The 10,624-nt window shown below is 39.7% G+C and overlaps 2 protein-coding genes across 2 annotated transcripts; both read left to right on the top strand.

Annotated features, from left to right (window-relative positions):
* The first annotated feature begins 140 nt into the window (after window positions 1–140).
* Window positions 141–1,791, top strand: LOC128600490 (uncharacterized). Its single transcript, XM_053613033.1, has 3 exons — window positions 141–571; window positions 667–1,064; window positions 1,418–1,791. Exons 1-3 carry the CDS (start codon window positions 301–303, stop codon window positions 1,502–1,504), a joined length of 756 nt encoding a protein of 251 aa, XP_053469008.1. The 5' UTR covers window positions 141–300; the 3' UTR covers window positions 1,505–1,791.
* A 110-nt stretch (window positions 1,792–1,901) lies between these two features.
* Window positions 1,902–3,113, top strand: LOC128600489 (zona pellucida sperm-binding protein 1-like). The gene is made up of 3 exons (XM_053613032.1): window positions 1,902–1,994; window positions 2,080–2,216; window positions 2,364–3,113. Exons 1-3 carry the CDS (start codon window positions 1,921–1,923, stop codon window positions 2,543–2,545), a joined length of 393 nt encoding a protein of 130 aa, XP_053469007.1. The 5' UTR covers window positions 1,902–1,920; the 3' UTR covers window positions 2,546–3,113.
* Window positions 3,114–10,624: the final 7,511 nt, after the last annotated feature.

The raw sequence follows: 10,624 nt of genomic DNA, 5'->3' as shown, positions 1-10,624 counted from the left end.
TTCACTTATTTCTACTACACAAATCAACGAAATGTGCGATGTGTTTTTTGATCTGACAGACACATTTCAATTAAGGAAAGGCTCGTTAGTTATCTGATTAACTGAATTAAGTGAGCAGAACCAACATTGGGAACCTGTGAATCAGTTGAGAAGATGCTTAAGCTTCAGCCTCGTCAGTTAGTGACTCCAGCTAGTTTGTGACAGGTGTACCACATCACCTGACTCACCTGAGTCACCTGACTTCTTAAATACGCGGGTGGCAGGCACTAGTTTCTGTATGGTGTATGGAGTAGTTGGAACATGGCCGTGAAAACAGTCTTAATTTTGCTGGTGTGCTGCGTTGAGTTGTTTATGCTACAACCTTTTCAGGAGGATAGTTTCATGACCGAGTCCTTTGATTATGCTTCCCAAAATAATCAAGACTTTAGAGAAGGTCATGTGTTTGTGCAGTCTGCAGACCCTGATCAGGAGGCTTGGCTCGGACAGCCCCAGAAGTATTCTGTGTTTTGTGGTAAAGATGCTGTTGAAGTAGTTTTGCCTACTGGTCCTCTTTCTGAGGTGAAGATTTTGGGTATGTATGCTGTCTGGTTACTTTGTTCTTTCTTGTTTTTATCTGCTGAGTATATTGCAGGGTCTTTATCCTGTGTCTTTCCGATCTTTTGCCAGGGTCCTCCATTCTGGACCCCGTTCTAGAGGCAACGAAAGAATGTGGCTACTCCCTGACAAAGGAACAGGGGAACAATGTTCTGTATGTCAGCTTCTCTGGCTGTCATGTCACTGTTGAGGTGGGTGTCAACATGCACTTTGTGTTTTGTAGTGTAGAATGTACTCTTTGCCATATTTCCCTCGTCTCTGTTTCCAGGAGGGCAGATATACTCTGCGGCTGCTGTACCGTAATAACATGGGACCTGCTGAGGTTGTCACGGTGTCCTGTGATGCCAACTCTGACATGGCATCACAAAAACTCCGTCTCCCTCGCTCAGCTGGCCAAGAAGACTGTCCACCTGCTCCAATGCCACCCATGTCACCATATAGAAAGCTGCCTCAGAACTACACACGAGGAGGTGAGCAAGTAATGCCTGCCTTGCTGTTGCTGGACACCTGTAGTAACTTAACTAGCTTCAGCACTTGCTGTAGCTTGTCTTTATTTGAATATCCTTAATGGGTAAGCACTATCTGTTCTAATTACTGGCCATAACTCAAATGAAACATATATTGTGGCATGTACCCATTAACTGCACAGGATGTGTACTTGTAGTCTCCAAATGCCAATATTTAGTGGTGTTCTGTTGATATTGGAACAAGTTGGTTGCATAACCTGTGCTTTAGTTGGGTGTATAGTGCCTCTGTTGCTGCATCATGTAGTATCAATATCATGTATGCAAATTGAAGTGACAAATCTGTCTTGACATTATAGGCTGTGACATTCCTACTAGCCAAAGATTGCCTTGTGGTCCTTCTGGAACTACAGCTTCTGAGTGCTTGGCCAAAGGATGCTGTGTGAATGTGACGGATTCCTCCTGTTATTACCCAATGGATCGTAGGTTGCCGTGCATTGATGCATGACTTGCAGAAGTGGTTGTCTTATCCTGGTCTTACATGTGGGTTTTGTTTTCTTTCCTTCTTTTCCCTGTACCTGTTAGAATGTACATCTGATGGGCAGTTTGTGTTTACTATTTACTCTAATGTCACAACTATCCCTGTGAGCCCCAAAAGCTTGTATGTGGTATCCCCGAACCCCTGTAAACCTGCCCATGCTACTGATGAATTTGCCACCTTCAAGTTCTCAGTGACTGACTGTGGGACAAAGACATATGTGAGTTTTGTTGGTTTAATGCCCATATCTGATGTAATTTGGTAAAGGCCAATTTGAGTTTTTTTTCTATACCCCGTCAGAGTATCGGAGATACCACCATTTACATGGCTGAAGTGCGGCCAGCCATCAGGGTGCTTAAAATGAAGTATGGAGTCATCACCAGGGATCACCCTGTCAGGTGGGTATTTTTGTGCTTTTGAAGCTCTTGCACATGGTTTAGCTTGGCTTTAGTTCTAATGTCATAGTTGCTCCATGTCCTTTAGGCTGATGGTTGAGTGTAGGTACTCAAAGCTGAGCCCAACAATGAGGGCAAGTACTGGCTACATGGTGATGAACCCAACTGTGCCAGCTTCTTTGAGGTCTCGTGGACAATATGGTGTTCAGCTCAGGATTGCAGATGGTATGGATTTACTTGCGATGCTTAATTTGGTTTCCTTATATTTGTTCAAACTTCAAGGACAAATTGATTGTGCAATCTTTGCTTGAATAGGCTCACTGCACATCAAAAGGTGTGTCCACTGACTAATTTTTTTTCCCTCCCCTCCAGATGAGACCTTCTCTTCATTCTCTCCACGTGGTCATCTGCCCTTGAAGGTTCTCCTGGGTAGACCATTGTACCTGGAGGTGCGATTAAATTCTCCCAAACCTGAGGCCACATTACTAGTAAATTACTGTGTGGCCTACACGCGCTCTGCTACGAACGCCTTGGTTCTGCTCTATGAAGGGTAAGTTTTGGGGGTTGATGGGGGGGGGGGCATCATGGTTGCCTTTATATTCGGTCCTATTTGGTATGGTTCATTGTTAAGATCTTGATGGTAAGGCCACATTGCCTTCAGTGGGAGGAGTAGGTACCTATGTAAGGAAGAGAACATGAGCAAGTGTTAAGCATGGTGTGGACAACTTTATATTTTAAGCTATGTATGTGTAAAGGAAGACTGAGTCTATGCTAGTGTTCATTTGTAGATATGAATGGAATTCCAACTTTCCCTGATGCACTACTGCATGTTCTTGATCATGGTTATTGATTTACACTTATTCATATAGCAGACGCTTTTATCCACAGTGACTTGCTTGTATTTCCTTATTTGCAAAGGTTGTCTGGTTAGTTTTGACTTGTGCAAGATATTGCCTGCAGTTTGAAGGGGGCTTTTGCTTGCATCTGTAATGGGGCAGTAATCTGGATCAATTCTGCCACTCCAAATGGCATTCCTGTCTCCCTTCTATGGACTAACTGTCTGAGGACACTTTCTCTGCAGGTGTCCCAACCCTGATCTTTCCTCTGCCCAGTCTTCATTGCTCCGTGTGTTAGACCTGCTGCAGACTCCTTACCAGCGTCGCTTTGTGGTTACAGCCTTCCAGTTCATGAATGTCACCACCCAAAAATACATCAATGAGGAGGTGCAGTATCTCTGGAAGGTTTCTTCAGTCAACTACAACTTTTGTTAAATTGTACACTGAAATTTCCCTTCTCTCCAATAGATTTACTTCATGTGCTCCACTGAAGTGTGTATGCCTTCTGAGACTCCATGTCGCAAGACATGCTTTGATGGAAAGGTGTGTTGACTTCATTACACTAAATGTACAAGCAAGTGTATTTCACCAAATTGTTTCAGTAACCATTGCTGTAATGAACTGGAGTGGCTAAAATAATGCCATTTTGTTTCTTCCTAACCAAACTGGGAGAGGACATACTGTGCCTTTTCCTTATGTGTGAAATTATTTTTAATCCAGCCTTTGACCCAGTTATGACTGCCATGGATGCATGCCCAAGTCTCTAACCTAGCAACTGTTTGCCACTCTAGTTCTGTATCCCAGACTGAAAGCCTGGACTGTGTGCATGACTGCATTCTGCTTCTGATATTGAACCTGCCACTCATTAGTGAATGTGTTGCATATGAACCCTAACGTTTGCTTTTTGTTTTTTTTTTGTTTTTTTCCTCTTTCTAGCCATAACGGCCTCTTCCCAGTCAAATGTGGATACCACAGCTTTCAATATTTTCAGCATTAAAGCTTCATCTTTTAAAAACCTCCCTTGTATGCCTTTTTATTCATTTAACCTGACCTGGATCATTTTGCCTATTGTGGTAAAGCTTTGACTTGTGCTTCAAGTAGTTCCCCTCACTCCTGTTAAAGCTAGTCGCTTTTCTAATTGTGGGCCCTTCTATGTGACTTGGGAAATCTGGTTTGGTGGCTTGATACAACACTAATACGAATTACTCTACTGGACTAAGTTATTCCTCTTAACACTACATTCTGCAAAAGGAAAACCTTCTCATAATTACAGATTCAAAATCATGTACTCATGCAGTGTCATCCCTAATAAGTGATCACCCAATGCTTGTGAAGATTCCTTGCGAATTGTTGGCTCTGCAGGTCGAAAATTAATATCCACTTCTGCTGGGTACCTGGACAGTGTGGAATCCTGGGAAATAATCCAGACACTGCTGCAGAAGGTGTGCTATCAGGATTTCAGTGTCTAATACTTCCCACTCACCTAAAACCCATAAACTTGTATATTAACAAATGGCAAACGGCATGGGATCAATGCCTCATGAACAAACTCCATGAAATCAGCTCTACTGTTGGGAAAAGAAACTTTTCTAATCACTGGGACCACATTCTCTACACCCACTGTCAAATGTCACTCCAGGATAAGTTTTTAATATTAGATTTGCCAACATGTACCTTCTGTCGGAATCCAATTTCCTTGAATCCAGTTTAGATTACACTGGTCTTAACACTGAGAAACCTTTTTTATACAGTGAACACTCTGGAAGAAGTTAACGAACTCAACCCTAATGCAGTTTGAGTTATTAAAGGGGGGAAACAGATTTTTATGGTGTTCTTTATACATCTCACCATGGAAAAAGCCCTATAAGCTGGCATGGTGTTAACTATCTTTTTAACATTTGGTCACTACAATCCTTTACTTTGACTCACTTGGGCGAGCCCTTAATGTGATTGGAGAGGAGCTGGCAGGTCTGGTGGCCTTGATTTAGAAAAATGGTTTTGACTACAGAATGCTTCTTTCCCCTATTTAAATACAGCGTTTAGAATTTGTTTGCATCTTATTGGTGACTCTGAACAATTTTGTATCCTTTTTAAAGGATGCAGATCACAAACTGCCTATTACTATTCTATGTGGTTGACCCCTTTGTGCACCAAAGATGGTAATGGTATATTGCATTGTGAATTGCTCACAGCCATGTCTGATGTATCTGACCATGCTGTGTTATTTCTGACCAAAGACTCCAGTTACTGACTAATATTAATGTATTAAAAATGTATTTTAAACTCCAGCCTGCCAGCTTTTTTTTTTTTTTTATAGTAGTGGTAGTTATGGTTCATTCTACAACCCCTGGCAAAAATTATGGAATCTTTACATTTGGATGTTCACCTGCCTTTAAAAAATTTTTTTTTAAAATTCATTACTTCATACCAAATAAAATCAGACATTTTTTTGGCGGCATGAACCATACCTCAAACAAGTTAAATGAAATTATTTTAATGGCATATCTTTTCCAGATCAAGTAGAGAAAATTATAGAATCCCTCAATGTAAAAACATTGTATGTAATCCCTCTTTCCAAAAAAACAAAATGTAATCGCCTTGTAATTTCCATTTCTAAAACGAATAGCACCACAAGTCTAAAAATGCAAATTAGTTTGTGGTTAAGACTGCTTACAAACCTTAAACTTGGGCTTTTTGATAAGAAACATGGCCCCAACCAGAATTGTAAGGAAAAGGATTTTAGAACTCCTTCAAGAAGGAAATCCACCAGAGTGTGGCGAAAGATGTTGGTGGTCCCCCGTCAGCTGTGTCCAAGATATGGTGCACGTATAAGTAAAATGAGAAGGCTATACAAGTAAAACACGGGTAGACCAATGAAGACAGCAAACGTCTCGATAGAAAATTCAAAGCAATATGCCTTAAATAGAAAATGCACAACAAGACAAATGGGCAGAAACATGAGTAAATGTTTGACAGAACTGTAAAAAAAAATTGGCTGAATGGAATGGGATTTACAAATAGAAAAGCCAAACATAAACCAGCACTGACACTTAAACGGAAGAAAACAAGGTTACAGTGGGCTAAAGGGAAGCAATCATGGAGTGTTTATGATTGGATGAAAGTGATATTCAGTGATGAATCACGGATCTACATTGGCCAAGGAGAGGACGCCGGAACATTTGTCTGGTGCCGTGTTAGTGAAACAGATAAAGATGACTACCTAAAGAAAACTTTCAAAATCAAATCAAATTTCCCCACTTATATGGGGTTGCACGTCAGGTAAAGGACCAGGAGAGACTTCAAATGCACAGGTGTACATTGAATTTTTGGACATTTTTCTAATTCCAACAATAGACAATAGGTTTGATGATGAAGTAATTTTTCAGGATGATAATGCATCTCACCACAGAGCAAAAAAAGTTAAGGCTTTTCTTCAGGAAAGGCATATCAACTCAATGACATCATACAGTCCAGATCTCAATCCATTTTGAAAATTTATGGTGGAAATTTTAACAATTGGTCCATGATAAGGCTTCTTCTATTAGAGAAAGTTGGAACCAGCTTGATGGAGAATATTGTTTTTTATTAGTGAAGTCCATGCGTTTTTGTTGATGATTCCGTGGTGGCTTAGCTGTTAAGGCTCTGGGTTACTGATGGGAAGGTAGGGGGTTCAAGCCCTGGCACTGCAACTGTTGGGCCCTTGAGCAAGGCCCTTAATCCTCTCTGTATCATGTCTGACCCCAATATCCTGGCATGCTGGGGTATGTGAAGAAAAGAATTTCACTGTGTTGTAATGTATGTGATTAATAATGTATGTTATTATTAATGTGATTATCATTATCAATATTTTATTCAACATTGAATGATTCCATATTTATTTTCCTCTACTTGATCTGGGAAAAAAATGTGCCATTAACCAAAATAATTTCATTTAATTTAACATGTTTGAGGTTGGTTTCATGAAGACAGAATGTTCAGCTATTTAACAAAAATTGTTTTGTGTCATATCTGTGATTTGTTTATTTGCTAAGAAGTAAAAAAGCCGGGTGAACATCCTCTAAATGTGGTGGTGTTCCCATTATTTTTTGCCAGGGGTTGTATATTCCACGCTGTTGCTCTACAACTTGGAATTTGGTTTGTCCTGTTACCCATCATGTGCCCCGTAATATTATGCTGGTATGTTTTGCACCTTACAAGGATGCCCCCTAGTGGAAGCCAACTGGAGTTGTATTAGTGGGAAGGCATTTCTATCTTCACTGTTTACACTGCAATTAGCCCATTGTGTTTGAGCTAATGTGCAAATACCACATTTTATTAGGAATCAGACTTGGGGAGTAACGGAATACATGTAACGGCGTTAGGTAATCAGGATACAAATAAAGTGGTAACTGTAATCCGTTACAGCTACGTCAAAAAAACATACTAATCAGATTACAGATATTTTGTAAATAATAATAATTTAAAAAATTACATTTTAAAAAGGGAATAAACGTGTTGACGTAATAAACTGAGACGCTGCACATGAAAGTTTCAGAGGGGCGTTCTTTATCCATAAACAAAACTTCACGGGGGACGCATGGTGGCTTAGTGGTTAGCACGTTCGCCTCACACCTCCAGGATCAGAGGTTTGATCCCATGGCTCTGTGTGTGTGGAGTTTGCATGTTCTCCCTGTGCTGCGGAGGTTTCCTCCGGGTACTCCGGTTTCCTCCCCCAGTCCAAACACATGCATGATAGGCTGATTGTCTAAAGTGAATGTGTATATGAGATTGTGTGCCCTGTGATGGACTGGCACCCTGTCCAGGGTGTACCCTGCCTTGTGCCCGATGCTCCCTGGGATAGGCTCCAGGTTCCCCCATGACCCTGAAAAGGAGTAAGCGGTTGAAGATGGATGGATGAAAAATTCATGGGCTCATTTCTGACTCTTTCACATTTTTTGACTGAGATAGACTCACTGCTCAGGTCTTTTTGTTTAACTAGCAATAAAAAAATGTGATAGATTTCTGAAAATAGGCTATATGGGGAAAAAATGTAATGACTTTAATTTACTGTTTTCATTTGTTTATTTTTTAATTATCCGTCTCTTGGTGCCATTGCTTCCTTATATGAATTGCATGGTACTTACCCTTTACCTTTCTCCTTTATATTTTTTATTATTATTATTATTATAAAATTTCTATTTTTCTTTTTTAATTTACTTTCTTTTATATGTACGTGTACATGTGTGTATGTAGGTAGGTGTGTGTGTGTGTGTTTGTGTGTGTATGTATATTTATTTATTTGTTTGTTTGTTTGTTTGTTTATTTATTTATTTGGTTGGGGTTTTTTAAAATTATTTATTTAAGATTCCGTGCGGGGGAAAAGAGTTCAAATCCATCCAGAACACCAAATTACGCACAGGGAACGCGAGGATCAGCTTTCCCCGTCAGAAAGACATGTCAAAACGAAAAAATATCAGATTTTTTCAAGCGATCCTCATCTCTGTCTAGCACCAATGCTGATGGCACACCTGCTCATAAAAAAGCTTTTGCTCCAAACTTTTGTTCCAAAGCGAGCAGAGAAATAGAGGGGGAAACTAGGGATTTCATTACCGGAATTAACCATTTCAGGAAAGAGACAGAGAAAACAGAAATAGTCAAAAGCATAAAAAAGCTCGTGACTGTGTAATCGCAGAGTGCTCCTCAAAACACACCGTCAGCACAAGCAGTGTCTCGTGCATGTGAACTACAAGATGTTCGGTTCCCACTTTAAGTGAAATGCTGACTCTATAAAAGTGTACACACATGACAGGATGACTGAAGTAAGTAAGTGTTCAAAAATTTTTAAACGTAAGTTCATTCTTACGTAGCACTTTAAAAAAAAAACATTTGGCGCCTGTTTTGTTTTTCTTATAAGAGCCAATGGTTCCTGAAGAGATTTTTTTGTCTGGAGCCCTCTTCTGACACAACACAATATAGACAGCTGCATGGTTATAGTTCTGGTATTCGCTTGCCAGCTGTGACTCACATGAGTAACAAATGTATTTATTTTATTCAAACAAATCCAAACATTGGACATTGTTTTTAAGCTCTAAAATAAGCTCTAAATAAAAGTATTTTAGATCATATTGCTTTTCTCTTGAGTTTATTTACGGGTGACCTTGAAGTAATCCCAAACTAATCAGATTACATTACTTTCATCATTTTTAACACACCTGTGTGTCTAGTTAAGGACAACACATTTTGTCAGTGTGTTAGTAGGCCTACATTGAACACATGCTGTGTGTTAATACATTTCCACACAAAGATGTGTTAAAAAAATAACACAGAGGTGTGGTTATACTTTTTTCCTTACAATTATCCTAAAATGCAATTTGTTTGGATGGTAAAAGTCTACTAAAATGCTCACAAAATAAACAAACAATTGTATGAAATTTATAAAAATCATACAAACATTTGACAGATATAAGAATTGGAGTTGATGCATCTTCTTACAAATCTCCCTGCCATCTGGGAGGATAAGAGTCCCACTCGCTTCCATTTGAAAAGCAAAACGTGTGTTGGTTAGTTGTTAGCTACAAAATATGGAGAAATGCCTTTGAGCTTCAACTGAGAAACAGAATCCCAAATTGTGTCATTTTGGAATGTGGCCTCCACTCTCCTGATGAACAAAATGGCGCTTTAGACTCACCAGGAAAATCTAGGTGACTAGATAATATTTATTTTCTAGCCTTTAGCACATCACCACCCATTTTTTTTGCACGACCTAATTAAGTCAATCAACATTACAGCGATAGTGGAAAGAATTACAACCTAAACCCCATCCTGTCTTTCTGTCACGTTAACCTTGTGAAGAACTTTTGGCCTCGACATTACTGAGTCAGCTAAGTTCTGTTAGCCACTGACTGTCTGCACTGTTAACCAGCATTAACATTCACCCAATACATGAAGAAACACGGCTCTAACCCATCCTCCTAATGCTAATTACTACAGCTTGCCTCGCCCAAAACACTTGCTAAATGTCGTTAACGTTAACCCGCTCTCTGATTACATCATGGTGAACAGCTGTAATGCTACGCTAACGTTAACTTTCAAAAAGGGAACAGGAATGTCTAACATTACCGCGAGCTGTATGCTAAAGTAATGTTATCAACTCAGGTGAGCGTCTAGGTTAGCATCACTCATCAATACTGTGATTGGTGACAGCATCCAGCTAGCAATTGGACAATAATTTAACACATCTTGTGTTGGTCACTCGTGAATTTTTTTTGTCTTTTTTTTTAAACACATTTATTGGATAATTTAACCCAACATGTGCTGAAATAATAACAACACAAAACGTGTGTAGGATATTAAAACAGTATTTCCGAGAGTATGTTTGAGTATTTTAGAATCTGCTGATCTTCTGGGATTCTCACACACAAAAGTCTCTAGAGTTTACAGAGAATGGTACAAAAAAAAAAAAAAACCACCCAGTAAGCAGCAGTTCTGCTGGTAGAAAGGCCTTGTTGAGATTGGTCAGAGGAGAATGGCCAGGCTGGTTTGAGCCTCCATGAAGGCTTCAATAACTCAGCTACTCTTTAAAACCATACACAATGCACAAACACATTGAACTTTGAGCAACAACAGCAGAAGATGAAGGTTCGACTCTTGAATCTGTGGCTACACTGGGCAGAGACTTGCTGAAAATAGATAGCTGATGATTGGGAAATAATATTCAACTGATAACCTAACCTAAAGAAGTGGAAGGCAAGTGTACATCATACAGCTGTTTGGGCTATACAAATGCATTTATCTGCACTGTGACACTTTGGCTGAATG

This window comes from Ictalurus furcatus, chromosome 24, assembly GCF_023375685.1.
Source record: "Ictalurus furcatus strain D&B chromosome 24, Billie_1.0, whole genome shotgun sequence".
NCBI classification, from domain to species: domain Eukaryota; kingdom Metazoa; phylum Chordata; class Actinopteri; order Siluriformes; family Ictaluridae; genus Ictalurus; species Ictalurus furcatus.
The sequence above is the reverse complement of the archived record's forward strand: the minus strand, read 5'-3'. Positions and strand labels throughout refer to the sequence as shown.